Genomic DNA, 24,591 nt, shown 5'->3' with positions numbered 1-24,591 from the left:
TGTCCGAACCACTTGACACACTCACGCTACATCCATAAAATTAACCCACATCAATAAGTTCATGCACAAAGAATCTGAACAATGATGTTCACTGTAGCTTCTTAACAGAAATGGTAACAGATGTCCATGAGCAGGTTATGACAAGATGTGACAGATTCAAGAATGGTGTAAAGATCTGTATGAGCAAAATGACATGGAAAAGATTTAAGAAGAAGCTGTAAGGCAGTAAGTTATACCATAATCTCATTTTAAACTTACTGCCCTTAGTAATAAATGTTGGCAAACACATTAAATATATTGGTTCTCTCTGGCAGCTGAGATTAGCAGGCTCCATCTTCTGCAATATTCAGTACTGTAAAGTAACTTTGTAACTCTTTACAATGATCATGTATTGCTTCTGAAGTAGAGGGACAATAATTATAATTAAAAAGCACTGACCAGTGAGTGGGGAAACAGGAAGTAGTCCATACACACAATCATAGGCAAACCTTTTCTGGCAGGCAGTCTAGCAAGATGTATGAAAAGTTTTTCAAGAATGTGTCTCAACCCATCTCCAAGAATTTCTAAAACAAGTGAGCACATGAGAGTGATTTTAGCAATAAGCATGGTCATTAGGTTGGTTTTTTTTTAATGTTATCTATTTATTTGAGAGAGAAAGATATAGTGAGAAAGGGCATGAGCAGGGAGAAGGAGGCTCCCCATGAGCAGAGAGCTTGACACAAGGCTTGACCCAGGACCCTGGGATCATGACTTGAGAGCTGAAGGCAGATGTTTAACCGACTGAGCCACCCAGGTGCCCATAAAGTTTTGTTTCTAATTTTAAATATTAGATATAGCCATAATTAAACAGCATAAAAGAACCATGAAAATGATGCTAGAGATGAAATGAGGCTGATAATAACATGCTAACTGACCTCTGGAGCTTACAGCCGGGGTGAGCTCATGGCCGGGGTCTGGGCTCATTCAGGTCAGCGCTCCAGATGCAAAGTGCCAGAGGCAAAAGCTAAATCAATAAACTGCCTTTCAGCCAAGAAGGATTTCCAGAGAACTGAGGAAGGTCTATCCACTTCCCCTCTCCTAAAAGGTGATTTCATGTCTGCTAGTGCCCATTTCTTTGTGGATAGTATGCTTTTTCTTCAACCAGAAATAAGAGGCTTGATAACATGTTACTTAGATACACAAGAAAGTATGAGAAAGGGACAGCCCAGGTGGCTCAGCGGTTTAGCACCACCTTAGGCCAAGGGCATGATCCTGGAGACAGAGATCAAGTCCCACATCAGAATCCCTGTGGGGAGCCTGCTTCTCCCTCTGCCTGTGTCTCTGCCTCTCTCTGACTGTCTGTCTCTCATGAATAAATAAATAAAATCTTTCAAAAAAAAAAAAAAGTGTGAGAAATACTCTTCTGGTTAAGGGATGTGTGGGGAGTCCCCACTGGGGAAGAAGTCAATTTTATTTTCTAGATCTTTCCCTACTGTTTGTTACTCCACAGGGGCATTCGTACCAGGGAATCAAGAGACACTCAGGCTGAAAAATCAAGAAACAGAAACAAAAACATTATGTAAAGCTCTAGTGGAGCATCACAGAACTGGAGCAACATACAACTTCTACCTAGCTAGCAAGAAAAGGGAAGGGGGAGCATTAAAAGAGACTATTCACTAATTTACAACCACAGAACAGACTGGAACAGAGCACAAGGGAAATGTGTTACCTATACCATGACTCAGCATTGTCAAATCTTCATTCCCTGACACGTTTCCTTCAAATATTTTTTTTCCTTCAAATCTCTTTAAAGATTTTTTAAAAATGTATTCGTCTTGAGAGAGAGCAAGCAAGAGTGAGTGAGAGCATGAGCAGGGAGTCCAATTTGGGGCTCAAACCCAGGACCCTGGGATCATGACCTGAGCTGAAAGCAGATACTTTTAACCAACTGATGAGCCACCCAGGTGCCCGCAAATCTTTTTTTTTTGTTGTTCACATTTATTTATTTTTGTAATCCTTACACCCAATGTGGGGCTTGAACTGATTAACACTGAGATCAAGAGTCACATGCTCATGACTGAGCATGTGAGCCAGCCAGGTACCCAAATCATTATTTTTAAAGAATAAATCGTTAGAGAAATGGTTTAAAAATATCAATAAAAGATTTGCTCCAAGGTGCGGGATGGGAGATGTTAACATCTGTGTATTGGTTCCATTTTTACAATTGCAAATGTAATACCATATAATTTCATAAACCATATGGAATTATACACAGAAAACAGAGGAGGGGTGCCTGGGAGGAGGGAAGAGTGCTGACAAAAAGGAAGACAAGGGAATATGGGGCGGGGGCGGGGGGGGGAAGGTTGCTCTTGACAGAAATGTCTCTATATCAGTGTGGTTGGGTGGTTGGTACAGGACAGTATGTTTTCAGCCTGACTCAGAACTGTCCACTAGGGATGCCTGGGTAGCTCAGCAGTTGAGCGTCTGCCTTTGACCCAGGGCGTGATCCTAGGATCTGGGATCGAGTTCCACATCTGGCTCCTTGCAGGGAGCCTGCTTCTCCCTCAGCCTATGGCTCTGCCTCTCTCTCTCTCTCTCTCTGCATCGCTCTTGAATAAATAAAATCTTTAAAAAAAACAAAACAAAACAAAAAACTGTATACTAAATATAATGGATTTTACGGTGTGTGAATTATACCTTAATAAATACATAAATGATTTTTTTTTAATTGCAAACATGCTTTTAGTATGAAAAGCCTGGAAAGGGCAATAGGTTGGAAGGAAGCTGTTGATGAAAACAGAGGAGGCTTAGGACCTCTTCAATCCAATCCTCCAATTTTATATGTCAGCTTGCTCTGTCGTCCTTCACCTGCGGGCAGACAAGTGTCAGGTCTGTGCAGAATTACGGGACAAGGAAGGGCCTAGTGAGAGATGTAGCCCACAGGAGACCCCATGGCAGAAGTCATGAACAGCTGTGGTGAAGATGAGAAGGAAAGAACAGGTGTTAAATGAGATGGTCCAGGATAAATATGCAACCTCGCAAATCTAGAGCCAAGCCCTGGGCTGAGTGGCCTCAGGTGGCCATCTCACCTGCTCTTCCACGGGGCGGGCGCTCTGGCAGCCTTCCTTGTCTTCAAGCTCCAGCAGCAAGTACACAGGGGGCTTGCAGTCTTTGGACTCACTCAGGAAGCCACCCGTGTCCACCTTCCTTTTGATGGTGGAGTTCCAGTGATTCTTCACAGCATTGTCTGTCCTGTGGGGACCCAGAGGAGGCCTTTCAACTCTGCAGCCCAGGTGCCACATGTATGTCTCACTAACCTTCCTGAGCCCAGTTCCCACTTTTGTAAACAAGGGTTCAACGTGATGACTCTACGGTCTCTTTCTCTCTTTTTCTTTTAAGTAGACTTCATACCCAGCATAGAGCCCAATGCAAGGCCTGAACTCACAACTCAGAGATCAAAACTTGACCTGAGATTAAGAGTCAGACACTCAGCTGACTGAGCCACCTAGATTCTACAGTCTCTTAGCTCTAAGATAAAGTCCCACGTGTTTCCAGCCCTCAACAATTTATACATATTTCCACTAACCTCAGCAAATAAGCAAAGATATTATTCAGCCTACGGTAAAATCATATAACCAAAATGTGTTTGAAGTGCTGAGTCCTTTTTCCACTCACTTTGCACCTGTAGAAACTAGAAGCAAACCCCTCGCTGCTGAGCTCCACTTTGAGGCTCACAGTGATCTTGAATGCAAGCCCTGCTCCTCCTCTCAGAGTGCACAATGGCCAAAGGGCAGAGCTAAATGGACAGGCCGTGTGAAATGGGTCACTGTGAGCCTCAGTTACTTTATCTGGAGAAACAGGAGACTACTTCATACTCCACCACTTATTTAAGATTAACTGAAGAGACACATATACAGTAGTAGAAGCACAGAGTAACAGAGCAGTATGGAAGTGTAGAGAAGTAAAGGAACAGAAAAGCAGACTGGTCCAAAAAGACAGAATAGCAGAGCAGTAAAAGGTGTACAATGGTATGGAAACATAAAACACTACAGGAGAATAGAAATGTAAAGTATATAGCAGCATGCTGTAGTTTAGAAGTAACAGAGTAGCATAGTACTAGAGAAGCATACAGCAGTGTAGCAGTAAGCAGCTCATGAGAGCAGAGTACTGTGGAAGAACAGGGGAGCACAGTATTACAGAAGCATACAGTATAGTAATAAAGCACACATGACAACAGATTAGTATAAAAGTATAGACTAATACAGCACAACAAAAGTACAGGACAGCAGAGTAGTACAGCAGTATAGAGTAGTATAGTAGTACAGAAGCCCAAAGCAGTGGGACCCCTGGGTGGCTCAGCGATTGAGCATCCACCTTTGGCTCAGGGTGTGATCCTGGGTCCTGGGATCAAGTCCCACACTGGGCTCCCTGCATGGAGCCTGCTTCTACCTCTACCTATGTCTCTGCCTCTCTCTGTGTCTTTCATGAATAAATAAATAAAAATCTTAAAAAAAAAAAAAGGGATCCCTGGGTGGCGCCACGGTTTGGCGCCTGCCTTTGGCCCAGGGCGCGATCCTGGAGACCCGGGATCAAATCGCACGTCGGGCTCCCGGTGCATGGAGCCTACTTCTCCCTCTGCCTGTGTCTCTGCCTCTCTCTCTCTCTCTCTCTCTCTCTCTCTCTCTGTGTGTGTGTGTGTGTGTGTGTGTGACTATCATAAATAAATAAAAAATAAAAAAGGAAAAAAAAAAAAAAGAAGCCCACAGCAGTACAGCTATAGGACTGCACAGCAGCAGTAGTATAGGAGTAGCATGGTACTATAGAAACACTCAGCAATAGAGCTGTAGGACTGCACGGCAGCAGGAGTACACAGCTATACAGTAGGAAAGCACTACAGAAGCCTCAGCAGTAGAGCTGTAGGACTGCACGGCAGCAGGAGGACACAGCTATAGAGTAGGACAGCACTATAGCAGAAGCCTCCGCAGTAGAGCCGCAGGACTACCCGGCAGCCACAGTACAGAAGCACCGAGTAGCAGAGTACTAGGAAGGCACAAGGCAGAGTACTAGAGAACAGGGTAGTATAGTACCACAGCAGCACACGGGAGTATAACAGTATACAGCACATCATATATACAGAAATGCAAGCACACAGTAGGCACTTCCTTCTCTGGGAGTCCAAGCAGAGTGCTTTTCCTCTAAATCGTGAACAGACATGATGAACAACAGCCGGACTGACCAAGCAGTCAGAGGAGAGGGTCTGTATCCCCGAACACTCCCGCTGCAGGACAGAGTGCAGACCAGGCAGGGGTATGGGCAGAATGAGGTTGTTGCTAGGGGATCAGCCACAGTCGGAAGAGAGATACACCCCACCAAGGGCTGAAGGAGTGTGTTGGCTCCACAATGGGCACAAGCAGAGTGCATCTCAGGCCAACAGAGGAAAGCAGAGCAGCTAAAGCCCCATGGGTAAGCAAGAGTCACAGTACATCAAGGCCAGGCTGGTGGCATCAGCCAGTGCAAGCAGGTCACAGAGGGAAAGAGACCCAGGCCTCTAACCCAAGTGCTAGGAGAAGCACCAAAAGGATGACACACTCAGGTTTGAGTTTTGAATCTAGACCATTTCAGACTTCAGAGGAGATACACCATCTGGCATTTTGTCTCCTCTCCCTCCAGGACGACAGTGTCATGACCAAGGATTAAAAATAAAACTGGGGTGCCTGGGTGGCTCAGCACTTGGGTGTCTGCCTTTGGCCCAGGGTGTGATCCTGGAGTCCCGGGATCTAGTCCCACATCGGGTTCCCTGCATGGAGCCTGCTTCTCCCTCTGCCTGTGTCTCTGCCTCTCTCTGTCTCTCATGACTAAATAAATAAATAAATAAATAAAATCTTTTAATAAAAATAAAACTGAGGGGATCCCTGGGTGGCTCAGAGGTTTGGTGCCTGCCTTCAGCCCAGGGTGTGATCCTGGAGTCCCAGGATCCAGTCCCACATCGGGCTCCCTGCATGGAGCCTGCTTCTCCCTCTGCCTGTGTCCCTGACACACACACTCTCTCTGTCTCTCACGAATAAATGAATAAAATCTTTAAAAAAAAAAAACAAAAAACAAAAAACAAAAAAACTGAGTAAGGGGGAAACACACAAGGACAAAGTGAACAGTAGCAAACAGCCACAGATAAGAAACAAATAAGAGATTTTTGTAAGTTTCCAGAGGATGGACAGCACTTAAGAGGAACAATAAGCAATTTAGGAGAGGGGAATTGACTCTAGAGGAAGATTCTGGCAAGAATGGAGCCAAGTCTTCCAAATACTTCCCCAGAACCCCAAGAGGCTCTTTGAGGGACCAGGCACAGCAAGGAGTAGGGGGGAAAAAGCAGTGGGTTTGAATATCTAGATCCTGGCCCTGATCTTGCATGTAGGAGAAGACAAGTTTATTCTCTAGAGAAAAAGGACCAGGCAACCCTGGCAGAGGGTAGGGATGGTCCACAGAGCTCCAACGGGGACCAAATGAAAATCTGTACACAAAGGGTACTCCCTGTCCTGATCCCAAACTACCTATATAATCAGGCACGGGCACCCCTAGGCAAGAATCTGAAGGATTCATTCATCTCTGGGAAAAGTGACAACTGCAAAGAAATCGGACTGGCTCTTGGACTATCCCCCACAATAGCCCAGTGGATGCCCTCACTTTCTAGGAACATCCACGCCTGTCCTGACCCCTAGATGGCAGCTCACCTCCCTGGCAGCATCTTGGCGATCTCAGCCCAGCGGTTGCCAAGCACCTTGTGGGCCTCACAGATGATGCGGTCCTCCTCCTCAGTCCAGCAGGACTTCTTTACCTCGGGGTTGAGATGGTTGTGCCAGCGCTCACGGCACTGCTTCCCCAGCCGGCCCTTCAGGTGCTTGGCGATCAGCGTCCACTGCTTTGTGCCGTACTTTTTGACCAGCTCGATGACCTTGGAAAAGGCCTCTGTAAAGCCAGGGGAACCCACCCCTCCCTCATCCCCATCACAGCACCTTCCCTCCACATAAGCCTCATCTCACCACAGCCCTGAGAGGGCTGGCTGACACCCTTGCCAACCCCCAGACAGCCTCACCATCCCTTGATTCACTGGGGTGGGTGAAGGCCCACCGCGTGCCGATAGTTACCTTTTGGTCCTCCTCTTTGGTCCATGGCCCTTTGACGAGGTCTGGATTCAAGACCCTCAGCCACCGGTACTGGCACTGCTGGTCAGTGCGGTTCTAGGAAGAGGACAGGAACCTGTGAGGATTCCTAGGAGAGCAGCCTTGGACCCTGGCTGAGCACTGGGTTCAAGGGGCCAGGCCTATCTCACACAGGTTTTTTGTTTCCTTCACCCACCACACACTATACTCCCACAGGTTGGAACGCACATGCTTTCCCTGTAGGAAGTTTCCCTTCCTCCTCCTCCCCTCACAAAGAGACAACCATCAGGAACCATAAATTCCTATAAAAGCTTGTGGTGTATGTCAGGAATCCTTCCTTGCCTCGGGAAAGCATTATTTCCCTGAAAGTTTCAGATCTCATGGAAACAGGGAAGGTGAGGGATGGGGTAGGAAGGGTCTGCTGATGTGACCCGAGGTGCCGAGTGACTCAGGGAATAAGCCAGACAGCAGCTCCTGCCACATCCCCTCCCTACCAGACACCTGCAGTCCTAGGGGTGGGGACATGGGGGACCTGCATCCCCAGGAGGCTTCAGCTGCCCTGGGGGGGGACCTCGGCAGGAAGCCTGCTGTAAGTATCACTTCCTCTTGGTTTCAACCTCACTGCTGAGACTAATGCAAATGTGCCACTGTCACAGGCTCCAGATGGCACACTAAAGACCACCAGGCCTACTGAGGCTGCTGTGTGGAGATGCTTATGACAAGGGCACTCGAATTCTGGCTTAGGAAGAAATGGCCTAGGAAGGTTCTTTATTTGGGTCACGGGGCAGCTTGGTTAGGAACACCCTCTTCTCCTTGGCAGAAAAGTCTGTCCCCAGCACACTGTCTTGTCACCCACAACCCTCATCTCCAGGGGAGGGGGCCACCAAGGGGCTGCACTCACAGGAAAGTGGCTGGCCAGGAATTTCCAGTCTTGCTGTCCAAACTGCCTTACCAGGGTCCTCAGCTGCTCGTCCTGCCAATGCCATAAAGAGAGAGCTCAGCCCACACATATGCAGAAAGCAGCCCATCGTGAGGGAGGAACAGCCAAAGGACAGCCTCATTCACACATGCAGTCATGAAGGGAGTACCTACTATGTGCCAGGTACTACAGACCCAGCAACAGGCAACAACAGACCTGCCCCATCTTATGGGAATCATGGTCCAGAGGGAGCTAATCAGAGGCTCCCACAGAAAAGCCACTTTGTGGCTGGCTGAGGGCCAGTGGAGAGGTATGCAGTGAGTGCTTCTTCAGGAAGACCAAGACACAGGATCAAAGGAAGCCTAGTGCAGCTAGAATGCAGGAAGCAAGGGGGGTGAGGGATGCAAGACGATTGGGGACGGCAAAGCATGGGCTGGACCACACACAAGACTGACTCAGGTCTCTGCATCATATAAAGCCACTGATGCATTTGAGCAGTGGGTGGTCACAGTCCAACGTGCTTATTAGGACCTTAACCTTAACAGATTCTGTAAGAGGGCAGAATGGAGGAAAGGAGGCCACAAAGAGGCCCCCAGGCCAGAGATGGCGGTGACGCGGCATCTGTGGTCAGAACAGTAGGTGTTAAAATAGTCTCCTGAAAATAAACCACTGACTCCTGCAACAACATGTAATCTCGGTATCATGATGAGGGAAAGAAGCCAGGCACAAAAGATGATTCCATGCACATGACATTCTAGAAAATGTCAGCAAAGCTTTAAGGACAAAAAGATAGTCAGTGGTTGTCTGAGGGCAGAGGTGAAGGAGGGAGGGGGGATGGACACCAAAGGAGAGCAAGGAATGTTAAGAAGTTAACTGAAATGTTCTAGAACGTGATGGTGCTGGTACTTTCAAGGTAATACACCTGACGATACTCACTGAATTGTACTGTAAGTCGTTATAGTTCACTGCATGCAAAGTACTCCTCAAACTGATTTTTTACATTTTATATAGATATATATATAAAGAAAATATAGTATATCCATACAATGGAATGTTACTCAGCCTTAAAAAGAAATTCTGTTAGAAGTTACGACAGGGATGAACCTCAAGGACACAGGTGAGATATACCAGAAACAAAAGGAAAAATATTTTATGATTCAGTCATACAAAATATCTAAAGTAGGCAAAATCATAAAAACATAGAAAGATGGTTGCCAAGGGCTAGGGGGAAGGGTGATGAGGAATTTGTCCTTGGTGGGTACAGAGATTCAGTTTTACAAGATCAAGTAGTTCTAAAAACAAAACAAAACAAAAAAAAAAAAAGATCAAGTAGTTCTAAAGATCTATCGCAATGAGAATACACTTAACACTACTGAACTGTACACTTAAAAATGGTTATGATGATAAATTTAATGTTCTCTGTTTTTTAACACATACACACATACACACACGCACACACACACACACACACACACTCTCTTGGACAGGAGAAAAAAAAAAGCCATTACAGAAATTCAAACTCTCAAGTGCAGTCCAGCACCGGCTGGACCAAGTCCTCCATAAACCTTGTAGCTGAGCCAGCTCCGGACACACTGCCCTCCTCTGCCACCCGGCCTGGCCAGCCCAACACCTGCCTCCTCCCACGTCCCCATGTCCCTATCTGGCAGTCATCCTGACAACTGGCAAGAATACTTTGCAGAATTGTCTCCATCTCCTCCCAGACCCCAAGGGCCTTCTCCACCTTTCACCTCCATCCCTGCCCTAATCTCTCCACAGCTGCCTGGTACAGCAACCTCCCCCACTCTCTGGGCACCACTAGACTCTCAGCCCCAGGCTGCCCCTAAATCTCTTCTAGACACAGATTAGTTCCTCTGAAGCCCAGCAATGTTTAGGTCACTCCTCTGCTTTAAAAACCTTCAATGGTTCTATTTTGCCAGGTGAACAAGCCTACACCACTGAGCTGGACATTCTAGGCCTTCCAGGATTTGGCCCAGTCAATCTTTTTGTCCACATCAACTACTTTTTCCCTTCAAGGACCTTTCCCTTCAGCCAAACCAAGGGCCCCTCTATTTGCTTTTCTCCACCTACAACCTATTTTTTTTTTTTTTTAAGATTTTGTTTATTGGGCACCTGGGTGGCTCAGTCAATTAAGCATCTGTGTTCAGCTCAGGTCATGGTCTCAGAGTCCTGGGATCAACCCCCTGCTTGTGCTCTCTCTCTCTCAAATAAATGAAAAAAATCTTTAAAAAAGAATTTATTTGACACAGAAAAAGAGAATATGCAAGCACAACCAGGGAGAAGGGGCAGAGGGAGAGGAAGAAGCAGACTCCCCACTGCCAGAGCCTGATGCAAAACTTGATCCCAGGACCCTGAGATCATGACTTGAGCCAAAGGCAGGCGCTTAACCTACTAAGCCACCCAGGTGCCCCCACCTACAACTTATTCTATTCTACTCACCCATTTCCTATTCTAACACAACCCACCGTTCTGCACTCTTCTCTGACTTGATTTCCAAATCCTTATCCATGAAATTTTCCCTAACCACTTCAGGCAACAATAACAGTAACCAAAATACCTAAAGGTATTTCAATAACCCAGTGCCTCCTATGTGCTGTGAGCCTTAGCACAAGGAAGGAGAGATAAAACGGTGAGCACACATGAACACTGATCCTGCCAGCACTGGGAATCACCACAGCATGTCCTTAGGCCTGGGCAATCTCTCCCCACCCCAAGCAGAGAGTGGTTCTGGGGTGGGTACCCTAGCTCATTTGTTCTTTTTTGTCCACAAGAGCTGAATGCAGTTCCTGGTCCACAGTGAGATGAACAGAAAAGCTGGCTTAGTACTCATGATTTTAAAGTTTTACAACCCATACGCTAAGCAAAAGAAAAAAAAAAAAAAACCTAAACTAAACATATCCAGGAAAAAAAGAGGCCAAATATAAAGATAAGACCAGCAGGACTCTAGAATGAAACAAACAATTGAGAAAAAGGTCTGGTACTTTCTATAAAACTAAACGTACACCTACCCCATGACCATACATTAAGTATCTCCCCTAGAGAAATGAAAATATAATCCTCAAAAAAAAAAAAAAAAAGATTTATACAAGAATCTTCCCAGCAGATCTATCTACAATAGTCAAAAACTGAAACCAGGGCAGCCAGGGTGGCTCAGTGGTTTAGCGCCACCTTCAGCCCAGGGCGTGATCCTGGAGACCTGGGATCGAGTTCCACGTCCGGCTCCCTGCATGGAGCCTGCTTCTCCCCGTCTGTGTCTCTGCCTCTCTTTCTCTCTAATGAATAAATAAATTTAAAAATCTTAAAAAAAAAAAAAAAAAAAAACTGAAAGCAGCCCAAATGCCCAACAAGTGAAATATATTGTTGTATACCCATATACATGGGTACAACATACATATACATGCTGAATGCTATTTAGCAGTAAAAATGAACAGATTGCTAAATCAAGCAACTATTTCATTAAGCTAAAGAAGCCAGATAGAAAAGAGCACAGTGGCAGGATTTCAATTACAGGACATTCAAGAACAGACAAGACAAATCAAATCAAGAGGCATCAGCAACTGCCCAAAGCCAGGGAAGATTAACCACAAGGAACTTTCTGGGATAATCAAGGTGGTGCTTCCAACTGTTCACTTTAAATTGGTACATTTGACTGTACATAAATTATACTTCCATGAAGCTGATTAAACAATATAAAGGAAATTCAGAGCTTGATGTCTCAAGACACAATTAATTTTTTTAAATTATAATAAACAGAAGGGAAGGGGCGCTTCGGTAGCTCAGTCGGTTAAGCAACCAACTCTCGATTTCAGCTTAGGTCATGATCTCAGAGTCTGAGATGGAGCCCGGCATTGGGACTGAGGCCTGTTTGAGATTCTTTCTCCCTCTCCCTCTTCCACACACATGCTCTCCCTATATATAAATATAATAAAATAATAATAATAATAATAATAATAATAATAATAATAATAATAAAGAGGAGGCGGCAAGTTAGGCTAAGCACCCTAGCAGTTAAAGGACAAGAAGCACAATTAATGCCCATGATGTAGAATACACCAACTTCCAAGAGTCCTCAATATGGAGTATCCCGAAAATGCTCTGAGGCACTGGGGAAAACAGAGGACCCATCCACCTCTTTCGCTGGCTCTTCCTCTTCATCACACCCATCAGGGCATCAGACACACCCCAGGCTCAGTTCTCTGACCAGCCCCTCAACTGCCATCAACCCCCCTTCCCCCAAGATGTCTCTCAGTGTCACTCACCTCCTCGTGGGTCCATTTGACCTTGCACTTGCTGTCCCTCTGCTCTGGCACATCTGAATCTGTGTCCTGGTAGTGCAGCTCATCCAGCTCCTCACTGCAGGGAGAGCAAGCTAAGTAAGGGTCAAGGCCATGTGTCTTCTTCACACAGTGCTACGTGATGGTTGGACAGCATGTGGGCAGTGGCCAGTGATCTCTAGGCAAAGGCTTGGGGGAGGCAGCCTTTACTTTCTACTTTTGATATGCCCACCCTCCTCTTTTTTAAATTCTACTTTTGATATGCCCACCCTCCTCTTTTTTAAATTCTTTAATGAATTAGGGTTACGGGCTATACTTATTTTATTAATCCTTTTATTTTCACAAACACCCTAATAATTTCAAAGCTGTAAGATAAAAAGTTAAGATTTCACCAAGAATATTATGATATTCAAAACCACACACCCATTTAATATTTTCAAGAGCAGAACTTTTTAAGTTTTATGGATATTTTAAGGATTAAATCTGATGATATATACAATCCTCAAGCATCAGGATTCCAAGAAATATTAGTTTTCTGGGAATAACATTTTAAATATATAACCTCGGTAACTGTCCATTTTCCAATCTTTGCCTACATACAGGCATGGTTTATGGAGAGAAAAATCAAAATACAAGCAGCTTTGACTTCTGGATGCTACTTTCTAACAGGCAATTTTTCAAGTTCCTCCAAAATCTTCCTATTTATCAGGTTTATTTAATGATTACAAAAATGGAAATTACACACTCCCTCTCCAGGAATGTCAGGTGCTCAGGAGGAAGCTCCCAACTCCGTGTACTGAGAATGCCTCAGGTAACCCGTAAGATACATTCCTAAGTCAGGTGTCTGTAAGTGGGAAAAGCCATCTCCAAACAAGCACAAGGCAAAGCACAAGCCTTGTTCCAAAAGGACAAGGACTTCCTTTCGTGTCTCTCTTCCTTTCCCCTACTCCAAAGTTTAGCATCTTCCTCTGGTCACTCCTGTACTCCTACACCTTGGAAATCCTCCGGTCTCTAGGAATAAAGGCCCTAATGCAGCAAGTGCTTGTCTCCTAAACAGGGACAGAGGTCAGCTCCACCTCCACATCCGCAAGGCTTTGGGGGATTGCCCCAAAGGCCTTAAGAAATGTTGGCTCAGGGATCCCTGGGTGGCGCAGCGGTTTGGCGCCTGCCTTTGGCCCAGGGCGCGATCCTGGAGACCCAGGATCGAATCCCACATCGGGCTCCCGGTGGGTGCATGGAGCCTGCTTCTCCCTCTGCCTGTGTCTCTGCCTCTCTCTCTCTCTCTCTCTGTGACTATCATAAAAAAAAAAAAAAAAAAAAAAAAAATGTTGGCTCAGGAAATTACTGAATATTCAAATTACCGAATAAACATACAATGCTGCTGCCTATTGGTTGATAAGAAATGCTAATTAGGGATCCCTGGGTGGCGCAGCCTGCCTTTGGCCCGGGGCGCAATCCCACCCGGGATCGAATCCCACGTCGGGCTCCCTGCATGGAGCCTGCTTCTCCCTCTGCCTGTGTCTCTGCCTCTCTGTCTCTCTCTCTGTGTAACTATCATGAATAAATAAATAAAATCTTTAAAAAAAAAAAAAAGAAATGCTAATTAAAGTAAATCTTGGGGATCCCTGGGTGGCTCAGTGGTTTAGCATCTGCCTTCAGCCCCGAGTGTAATCCTGGAGTCCAGGGATTGTGTCCCGCCTCCGGGCTCCCTGCATGGAGACTGCTTCTCCCTCTGCCTGTGTCTCTGCCTCTCTTTGTCTCTCATGAATAAATAAATTTAAAAAAAATAAAATAAATATTTTAGAAGTAGAAAAGGAAGGGATGGACAGTGTCTAAACTCAGCAATATATAGGTCACAGAAGGAGATAGAATTCAGTCTTTTTCTGTCATCCCTGACCCCATTCATGCCGTCCTCCACCATCACAAAGTAGGAGGTACAAGCTCTATAATAAAGAGAATGAAGCTAGGTTTAGTTCTTTGAGATAGACCAGAGAGTGAGCATGAGCTGGGGAGGGGGACAGAGGGAAAGGGAGAAGCAGGCTCTCCACTGAGCAGGAAGCTGGACACAGGGCTTGATCTCAGGATCCTGGGATCATGACCTGGGCCAAAGGCAGATGCTTTAACCGACTGAGCCACCAGGCGCCCATGAAGCTGGCTTTAAAAATCACCTGCCCCCAGACTTCTTTGTGACAGAAACCATCTTTGGTTCTCCAGCACCCAGCTCCAATAGAAGGTCAGTAATGTTCCTTCAAGGATGAAACAGTGTCTGTGTGAACACTCTGGTGCTCCAATACTGTAATGGGGACAAGCAACTCAGCTGGGAGAATTCTGTGAGATACACGGTATACAAAATACACTGCCATCATCCACATGGAGCTAACCATCTACTTCACACGCATTCCCATTCTCCACTTTAACAGATGTGGACACTGAGGCTAACGGAGGTTATGCCACCTGCCAAGTCCACAAAGCCAGGCACCCACCAGACCTGCACCTCCAACCCTCACCCTGTAATCCCAGCTGAGAAAGCAGAGGCCAAGTCAGTGGTGGCAACTACACTGAGGTCCAACACACCCTTTCTATGCCCTTCCATGTTCTGGGCTCTGCTCCAGGCCGGGTGAGTCAGAAGCTGAGCGGGAAGTGGGGCGCTGGTGCAGACGAGAGTGTTACAGCTAGTGGCCGAGAAGTGAGCTGAGGGCTGTGGGGCGCTGAGGGCTGTGGGGTGCCAGCGCACAGAGACCATGTCTCACATGGAGCCACGGAGCCCCAGGAGGAAAGTGGCAGAGGATCTGGGGGTTCTCTGGGACTTGTCATTCCCTGGAATAACATTTCCTGCACCAAAAATCAGAACAGGGTCCACTAAGTGCCTGACCAGAAAACTCCCGGGAATGAGAGCTGCCCTGGGAGATGGTGGCCTGAGGAAGACAGACCCTGTGACCACTGCCCAGGGATCAGAGGCTTCCTTGCGGAGAGGAACTGTGGGGAAAGCCAGCAGTGAGAGCTTAAGTCTACAGGCACCCCTGGGAAGGGGGACACGGTGGGAAGGGGTTGTTAGGTTACCTGGGCGGCACCCCTCCCGGGAGGGAACAGGGTAGGCAGGCCCCCTTTGTCCTCTGCCTCCCAGGGTCAGGCCCCAGGCACACAGGGGTAAGGCAGGCTGTAAGACAGAGGCCTGGGGCCCACAGACCAGGTTCCAGGCTCCACTCCGCCACTTACTCTCCCGAGGAGTAAGTAAAATGGAGACTGCAGTTCCTGCCTCGGCCCCAGGGCAGTCTCGATTCGCCTCTGTCTCTCTTCCCCTCACCTTCAACTGCCCCCAACTCCTCATGTAGAACAGGAAGACAGGTCTCTGCAACTAAACCAAGCTGGGGCCCGGCACCCCGGTGGGGGTGGGGGTGGGGCACACAAAAGACTCTCCCCCCCCCCCCAGGCCGGAGAAGGTTTGGGGCGCTCTGTACTTCCCGGAATGTTTGAGGAGAAATGCCCACCGCCAAAAAGGAACCCAAGTAAGTGTGACCTAAAAGTCCTCCAGGCTTTGGCTTCTCCCTCGCTGCGACCTGGAGGAAGAATCACTTTCCCTCTCCAGGGGTCGCCTCCCTCCTCGGTAAAGGCCCGAGCAGCTGACACTGCCGTCCCACCCCCACCCCGCAATTAGGCGGGAGACAAAATGACATCATGCAGGGCTTGGCCCGGCTCCCAGGAGACCCGCCCGCCCCGGCTCCGAGGCCCAAGCAAGCCCGGGGAGCGAAGCGAGGGGCCCCCAAGAGCCCCCCGGCGCCGCGCGCGCACCGTGCCTCGGGCGACCCCGGACTCGGCAAGGCCCGCGGAAGGCCCGCCCGCCCGCCCGGGGGCCGCGGCGACGGCGGGGCGTGGGTGCGGGGGGGGGCAGAGGTCGGGGTGGAGGGGGATGGGGAAGCCCTCGGCCGCCCGGCTCCGCTCACCCGCGCGTCCGCCGAGACATCCCCCCGGCCCGGGCCGCGCCGCGCTCGCCCGCCCGCCGGCCGAGCCCGGAGCGGGAGCCGGGCCGGGGTCAGGGTGCAGCTGTTCGGGCCGCTCCGGGCCCCGGGGCCGCGCCGGGGGGCGTCAGCGTAGCCACAGATCCCGCCGCTGCTCGCAGGCACTTGGCCGCCGCCGGCGCGCACAGAAGCACTTTTCTATCTCCCGCCAAGCGCGACGGCGCCGCCCGGGCCTGGCGCGCGGGCGGGCGGACGTGCGCGGGGGCGGGGCCTGCGGGCGGGGGGCGGGGCCTGCGGGCCGGGCGCGGGGGCGGGGCCTGGGGACCGGCGGGAGCGGCGGTGGCCCGGAATCCTGAAGCCGCGCGGGTCCGCGGTGGCTGCGACTGGTTCGGGGACTTACCGAGTTGAACCGCCCGCCATTTGACTGAGCCCGACCCAGGCCAGCCAAGTGCGGGTCCGGGCGGCCCAGGAGTTGCCCACCCAGCAAAGACTGAGGAAAGAGTGAGACACAGGGACGGGAGACTCAGGCGGGGAAGCCGCCTGTGCATGCAAAAGCCCCCACGCCGCTCCAAGCCGCTCCAAGCCGCTCCTCCGTCCCTACAGCCCACACCCTAAACTGGGCCCCTACCCTATAGACCAGAGCTGTGTCTCCCTGCTTCCTCTCCGGACTCGAATTCTACGGTTCAACCCTCGGCAGGCAGCCCCAGTGAGCTTCCTAAAATGCGAATCGGGTCTTTCCTCTCCAGAACTTATGACCTCTCTTTTCTCCCTCAGGGTAATATACTCCATAATCAGGTTTATAGGATTCAGCAGATCCACCCCCACCCCCACCCCCACCCCCACCCCCACCCCCACCCTGCCCCTAGTCAAACGAAACTAGCTAGCCTCCTTGCCTTCGCGTGGGCCATTACCTGGCCCGGAAAGCTTCCCAACCCCTCCCACCGAATTCCAATCTCCCTGGCCACGACTTGACTTGCTCAGTCTGCTGACCTGCTTGCTGCTCCTGGACTGCTCGTTTTCCTCTCTGAACTATGGGCACGCTGAGGTCCAAGTGGCCGCTCCACTCACTGTGGAGCGCCCCCAAGGCCCAGAATTGTCCACGTGTTTATTTTTTTTTTTTAAGATTTTTATTTACTCTTGACAGACAGAGAGAGAGAGATAGAGAGGCAGAGACACAGGCAGAGGGAGAAGCAGGCTCCATGCAGGGAGCCCGACGTGGGATTCGATCCTAGGACTCTGGGATCACACCCTGGGCTGAAGGCGGCGCTGAACCGCTGAGCCACCCTGGCTGCTCTGTCCACATGTTTAAACTCCTAGAGGCCTAGCAAGGATTTTCCATTTTAAGTTTCCACTTGCCAAGTGCCTCCCAAGAGTCATGTCACAGGAGGCCCCCCTAGGGAGGAGTGCTGAAAGTATGAACTGCAAGACAGGTGCCTGGGGAAGTGTGGTTGAATCCCAGCCTCTTAGTCCCTGCTTGGATCTTAGATACCCCTTCCTGAAATCTGAAGAGGAAGCCACCTTCCTGATCACCTGGGGACAGACTAGCCGTCTGCTGCAAACTTCCATTTACCACAGCAAAAGGAACACTGACATCTTAAGTGCAAGAAACTTCCACATCAGTTAATTCAGGTCTTCCCCCCCCCACCCACTTCCTTCATAAAGTAATTCATGTGGACATCCCTTCTTCATTGCTAGAGCGTGATATTTAAGAGTGCAGGCTCTGAAGCCTGACTTCCTGGGGTTATGATTCCCAGCCCCAGCATTTACTAGTTGTGTGATCTTAGGTAAATTACCTCTCTATGCCTATCTCCTCATAGGTAAAAACTAGAAAAAGATTTATCAAAAACTTAGCTTTTATTATGCGCCAGCCACTATTCTGTAGGCTTTTTTTTTTTAAGATTTTATTTATTTATTGAGACAGAGAGAGAGAGAGAGAGAGGCAGAGACACAGGCAGAGGGAGAAGCAGGCTCCATGCAGGGAACCGGATGCGGGACTCGATCCCAGATCTCCAGGATCACACCCCGGGCTGCAGGTGGTGCTAAACTGCTGCACCACCGGGGCTGCCCTCTGTAGGCTTTATACATCATTTTAATTCACTTACTCCTCATCACAACACTGTGAGGTACTATTAGTATGATCCTCTTTTGGCAAATGCTGATAATGAGAGACCAGCTCTCTCCCTTCCCCTTACCCATACTACTCCAGGCAAATGGCAAAGCAGGGATTCAAACCTGAGCGTAGGCTATCTAGTTTGAGTCTATACCTTTTAGGTTTTTAAAGACTTTATTTATTTATTCATGAGAGACACAGAGAGAGGCATTGACATAGGCAGAGGGAGAAGCAGGCTCCCTCTGGGACCTTTGGCTCCCTCAATCCCAGGACCCCAGGATTACCACTGGAGCCAAAGGCAGATGCTCAACCACCGAGCCACCCAGGCAGGCACCCCTAGTCTGTATTTTTTAGAGATTTTATATTTATTTTAAGAGAAAGAGAGAGGAAGCAAGCACAAGCAGGGAGCAAATAGCAGAGGGAGAGGGGCAGAGAGAGAAGCAGACTCGCTCACAGGGCTCCATCCCAGAATCCTGGGATCATGACCTGAGCCAAAGGCAGAGCTTAACCAACTGAGCCACCCAGGCGCCCGAGAGCCTATGCTCTTAATCACTACACCCACCTACTTCGTAGGGTGGTTGTGGGATTAAATAAATATGTGTAAACCATTGAGAATAATTCCTAGCCCATAGGAAGTACTACTTTAGTTTTAGTTGTGTTACATTAATAATGAAGGCTACTAAGAAGGCAGGGACAAGGGGCCCCTGTCTTAAGAGGAAACTACCTTGAAAAGAATAAAGACCCCATCCCGTTATTCTAGACTTTACCCAGTGCCCCAGCCTTAAGTCATTCTACTGGGAGGACTTAAAATTTGTAAGGGACACAAAGGAAGAGAATGACCTTGGGTGTGTCCTAATCCAGGGCCAGCTCAACAGCCAGCGGGATATTTAAACAGAGTTTAATTGGGTGGCCTGAGCAGGCCTGCCTTAAGGCAGAGACGACTGCTGTCTTCTTGTCCCTGAGGCTATGAAACACAACCCCAGAAGGAAACCTCCACCCTTCTCCACGTGAACTACTTGATAGGTAGAGGAGTTGCATGGACAAAAACTCTCCAAAAGCCCATCAGCTAATAGGGAAATGAGTGAACAGAAAATTAAATCTATAAAGGTAAAGACAAACTGCACACTGTGGATGCCCACAATAAAGGTTATTCAGACTTTGGTGATTTGGGAATTTGCAAGGTAGCCAATAAGGGGAGTAACACTTCAGGCAGAGGGAACAGCCAGTGCATGCTAGGAAGAAGCAATATTGTTAAGTCCTCAGGGATTGGCCAGAGTTGCAGTCATTTTTGAGTCTTCTCTCACATCACTTACCGGATCTTTCTGCAAATCGTATCGGCTCTACCCTCAAAACTCTACCTCCAAAATATATCCAGGGGCAACACATAAAAAGATGCTCAATACCATGTCATCAGGGAAATGCAAATTAAAACCATCCAGTCACACGGAGCCAAGAAAAATGAGCGCATATGTTCACACGAGTTTTGCATAGTTTTATTTGTAATAGGCCCAAAATGGAAACAACCCAAATGTCCATCAACAGATGACCGAATAAACAAATGATAATTATAAAATAAATATAACCATACAGTGGAATACTACCAAACAATAAAAAGCAACTGCTGATACAATATGAATCTCAAAATAATTATGTCTGAGTAGATACCGTATGATGTCATTTACATACAATTGTAAAAATTGCATAAAAGAACCAATAAAAGCAAAAAATGGTTGCAGAGAAAGGATTACAAAGGGACAAGAGGAATTATGGGGGAATGAATGATAATGTTCTATTTGTAATATTCTAAGGGTCCCTCTTTGATCACAGGGAGGGGTATGGGGTTACTGACCAGAAAAGAGGGGAACCAACTCAACATGATCTGCCTGGGTTTGTCCAGATCATGCCAGCCCCTGCTGTGTCCTCCTTTATGCAACTACATAGGTCCAGAATTCGGTCTCTTAGGGAGTTAGGGACAAATGAGGCTAGGCAGGGGGCCATGGAACTAGGCTCACAAAAATCCCGAAAATGTGGAGATGAAAGTAAACCAGAGATAAATAAACCAGACCATCCTGTCCCAGGTGCCAGAAGTGGGGTCTTGTTGTAACAAAGTTCCTTGTGACTAACAAGGAATTACTGGACCCGAGAAAGGAAGTAAGCCCATTAAAGATGTTATCACGGGTCCTTACTTAATGATGGTATCAATAGATTAATATTGAAAGGATTTGGGGGCAGCCCGGGTGGCTCAGAGGTTTAGCTCCTGCCTTCAGCCCAGGGCGTGATCCCGGGGTCCTGGGATGGAGTCCCGCGTCGGGCTCCCTGCGTGGGGCGGGCTTCTCCCTCTGCCTGTGTCTCTGCCTCTCTCTCCGTGTGTCTCATGAATAAATAAACAAAATATTTTTATTTATAAATAAATAAATAAATAAATAAATAAATAAATAAATAAATAAATAAATAAATTTTTTTAAAGGGATCTGGGCTCCCTGGCGGGCTTTCAACAAAAGACCAACCCTACAAGCCCTCAGTGGCAACCCTGTCGGGGCCCCTCTCACCTCTGAGCTTTCCCTGCATCTTTGCTTAATAAATACCGCTTTACAGTCTCCTGTGCGCACGACATCCACGCTTCGACTCCCCGAGACCAGGACCAAGCTCTCCCGTACCGTTAGGAACCACCTAATGCAAGTTTCCGGCGTTCCTGTAAGGGGAGGAGCCTCGGAGATGAGCGCCAGAGGCCCGGGCGGCTTGATGCCTGCGCCGCGGCCAGCCCACACCCTGACCTCCGCCCTGGGCCTCCAGGGCATCCGCTCTCACGAGCTTAGCTTTCTTTGGCAGTGCGGCCACTTGTCCGGGAACCGAGCCGGGGACGACTCGCAGGGACGCCGAAACCTTGTCCCGCGGCGGTGGAGACCACCTCCACAGCCCGGCCAGGCCCCGCGGCCGCGCAGGGCGTGCGGCGCCATTACCGCCCTTTTCTGCGAAGACGGAGGAAAAGTTAGCCTTTGGAGTGCAGCTGGCAGTCCGTGGCCGCCGCTGTGAACCGGAGCGAGGGTCGCGGCCGGCCTCCAGGCGCCCTCGGGGTAGTCCGGGCCGCCGGACCACCCGGCGCGCGCCCCGTCTCCGGCGCCGCGCGGAGCATGGCGGGAGTCGCGCCGCCTGACGTCAGCAGGGGCGCCTGCGCTCGGAGGCCTGGAGCCCGGCGGCCTTGCCACGCGCTCGTACGTCGCGCGCGGTCCCGCGGGCGCCGCGCAGTCGGGGGTGTCGTCGCCGGGAGGCTTCCCACGGCTGAAGGGAAAGGCCAGGGCCGGAGAGGGGCCAGGGAGGTGGGGGGGCGGCCCGGCCCGACGCTGCGGGAGCCCTTCGCGCAGCTTGTAGCCATTTGCGACTCCAAGAAGTTCCTTTCTCTCCCGATTACCTCGTGAGCTGCGGGAGCCGGGCGCCAGGGTAAGGTGGTGGGCCGCGTGGCAAAACCTGGGATCAGCAAGATTTGTTACTCTCTTTGAAGATATTTCTTCCTGTTGAAGCCTGTGGGAGAAATTTGAACATTGGTCTTAGAAAGGGGAGCTGAGTGGCCGAAGTGGCTGGTGGGATTCTTTTCAACATCCCTCGGTTCCGTACTACTTGGATTTTTACTTAATTTTTAAAATTTCATTAGGGCACGGAGTTTGAGTAAAACCTCTCATATTTGGTTTTATAAACAAATAGTTTAGCAAAAGCCACATCGTAGATGTGTGAATCCTAAGAACCACCAATTTTCCCTCTTGGTCTTAGGGAGAGCAGAGACCCTCGTTCCCAACAACACTGTCTCCCCTTCCTCCGTGTATCACCTCCTCTTCGCGTGGACACTCCTGTTTCTCTGATCAGAGACCTATTGGAGTTCAACAAATAAAACCTCCAGCAGTTGTTTTTACGCTATTAACAGGGCTGATAACCATCACTTTCTGAGTGTGTTTTAAGAGTGAAGTTGAAATCCTTGTTCAAGTCTGTTAACTTTTCATGTTTGAATTTAAAAACACCCCTGCTCACTACCTTAACCAGTCTATTGAACTGGCATTAATAGAGGACCAGTCTAACATACACAGCATCAGCTAGAAGATATTCTTGCCAAAAATGTCTAATTCAAAGCTAGTCAAGCCTTTAAACCAAACTTTGCATTTGAAGGAAAGATAATGGGATAATAGACACCATAATGAAATCATCAAAATAACCAGAATGTGGGACACCTAATTTAGTTGTCAAAAAAAAGTCATTAAAAAAAGGGGGGGGGGGGGACAGGGAGACTGTTTGGGATTTAAAGAGACTAAAAAAGGGATCCCTGCGTGGCTCAGGGGTTTAGCACCTGCCTTCAGCCCAGGGCGTGATACTGGAGTCCCAGGATCCAGTCCCACGTCAGGCTCCCAGCATGGAGCCTGTTTCTCCCTCTGCCTCTCTCTCTCTCTCTCTCTCTCTCTCTCTCTGTGTGTGTCTCATGAATAAATAAAATCTTTAAAAAAATTAAAGAGCCTGAAAAAAAGACAAGTCCAATGTGAGAACTATCACTGGCTTCTGACTTGAAAAAACATCTATAAAACACATTTTGGGGACAATTAGGGAACGTCTGAATAAGCATTATCTTATATTGTGAATAAGGTGGGATAATGGTATATTATAGTTCTATAATATAATGGTATGATAAGGTATATAAGAAAGTATGTAATGTCTGAAATTCAACACTGAAGTATTCAGTAAACTATACACACATATAAAGCATATATGGTAATCTGTTAATTTTTTTAACGTTTCAAATTTTCCATAAGAAATCGGGGAAAAACCTGCATCCTTGCCATAAGTCATCCATAGATAAAGGGAAAAAGCCACATGATCCATGGCATGACAGGCTTTGCCCCCTTTCAAAGCACTTTCTCCAGTCAGTTTAATGGGAATAGCTCCAGATTAGTAGGTAGGCCGTCAGTATTCCTCTGCTCCTAGGTCTCTCTGGGCCTCTGTCCCTTTCAGGAAATGAAGTTGGATTAGATTCAGATCCAAAAAGTTCTTCTTAGGGTCGCCTGGGTGCCTCAGCAGTTGAGTGTCTGCCTTTGGCCCAGGGCATGATCCCGGGGTCCTGGCATCAAGTCCCACATCAGGCTCCTTGCAGGGAGCCTGCTTCTCTTGCTGTCTCTCATGAATAAATAAAGATATCTTAAAAAAAAAAAAAAAAAAGTTCTTTCTAAAATTTCAGGTATGTGTTTTAGTCATCTACTGCTGCATAACTCTTCCAAATTAGTGGCTTAAAATTCATGTTTGTGCATTCTGTGGGTCAGGGATTAAGAAAGGTGCAGGGACAGCTTAACTGCTCCATGATGTCTGGGGCCTCAGCTGGGACAACTTAAAGGCTAGGAGTGACTTGCTGGGGACAAGAATCATTTGGAAGTGTCTTCACTCACATGTTTAGCAGGTGATGCTTGTATAAGTTGGGACCTCTAGCTGTTGGTCAGAACACCTAAACATGGCCTATCACAGTCTGTCCTAGTGGCCTCAGACTTCTTGCATTGTTGGCTTGTGGCTCTAAAGGTGAATGTCCCAAGAGAACCAGGCAAAAGCTATATAACCTTTTATGAACTAGCTTCAGAAGTCACATAGTGTCATTTCCACTATAGTGCCAAATTCAGAGGGAAGGAACAGAGACCTTACCTCTCAAGAGCAGGAGCATCAAACCCACAGTTTAAGAGAAAAGGATATGGGCTGGAAGATAATTGTTGAGTATACATTTTGGAATGTATTCCATGTCACAACACTCCTGTTGTTCTATAACTGGTCTTCTTTCAGCAGGCCTTCAAATTCTGCCCTCTGAACAAAGTGGTTTCCCCCTTCCCCCAAGATGGCTCTGGCTAGACTACTTTTATTTTTTTTTATTTTTTATTTTTTTATTCATGATAGAGAGAGAGAGGCAGAGACACAGGCAGAGGAAGAAGCAGGCTCCATGCTGGGAGCCCGACGCGGGACTCAATCCCAGGACTCCAGGATCACACCCTGGGCCAAAGGCAGGTGCTAAACCACCGAGCCACCTTGGGATCCCCTGGGTTGGCTACTTTGAATAAGCCCTACACTAGGGCTTGAGTGTGTGAAAGAATGGAAACCTGTGAACAGAGCTTTCACATGAATAAATCGTTTGAAATTCAGGATGTGAGCCTTTTTTCCCAAGATT

At 48.3% G+C, this 24,591-nt stretch overlaps 1 protein-coding gene and 1 long non-coding RNA gene across 10 annotated transcripts in view; one reads left to right on the top strand and one right to left on the bottom strand.

Moving 5' to 3' along the window:
- The window catches only part of MYBL2 (MYB proto-oncogene like 2), a 43,340-nt gene extending 21,808 nt beyond the window's left edge, over window positions 1–21,532 (bottom strand). Inside the window, exons 1-6 of one of the 9 annotated variants that reach the window (XM_072801089.1) lie at window positions 20,963–21,532; window positions 12,333–12,426; window positions 8,038–8,109; window positions 7,122–7,214; window positions 6,708–6,928; window positions 3,069–3,231 (exon numbers count right to left, since the gene is read on the bottom strand). In XM_072801089.1, the coding sequence (XP_072657190.1) occupies window positions 3,069–3,231; window positions 6,708–6,928; window positions 7,122–7,214; window positions 8,038–8,109; window positions 12,333–12,426; window positions 20,963–21,027 (708 nt within the window). In that variant the 5' untranslated portion in view covers window positions 21,028–21,532. Of the gene's footprint in view, window positions 1–3,068; window positions 3,232–6,707; window positions 6,929–7,121; window positions 7,215–8,037; window positions 8,110–12,332; window positions 12,427–16,288; window positions 16,457–20,962 lie in introns of those variants that run through there. The other 8 variants (XM_072801082.1, XM_072801088.1, XM_072801081.1 and 5 more) reach the window with 8 other exon arrangements.
- On the top strand, window positions 19,891–23,156 carry LOC140618491 (uncharacterized). Its single transcript, XR_012018618.1, has 2 exons — window positions 19,891–21,851; window positions 22,179–23,156. It is a non-coding gene; the product is annotated as an uncharacterized lncRNA (long non-coding RNA).
- The last annotated feature ends 1,435 nt before the right edge of the window (window positions 23,157–24,591 follow it).

The sequence above is a fragment of the Canis lupus genome, chromosome 26 (assembly GCF_048164855.1).
Source record: "Canis lupus baileyi chromosome 26, mCanLup2.hap1, whole genome shotgun sequence".
In the NCBI taxonomy this organism is placed as follows: domain Eukaryota; kingdom Metazoa; phylum Chordata; class Mammalia; order Carnivora; family Canidae; genus Canis; species Canis lupus.
Note: the sequence above shows the minus strand (reverse complement) of the source record. Positions and strands in the feature narration are given on the sequence as shown.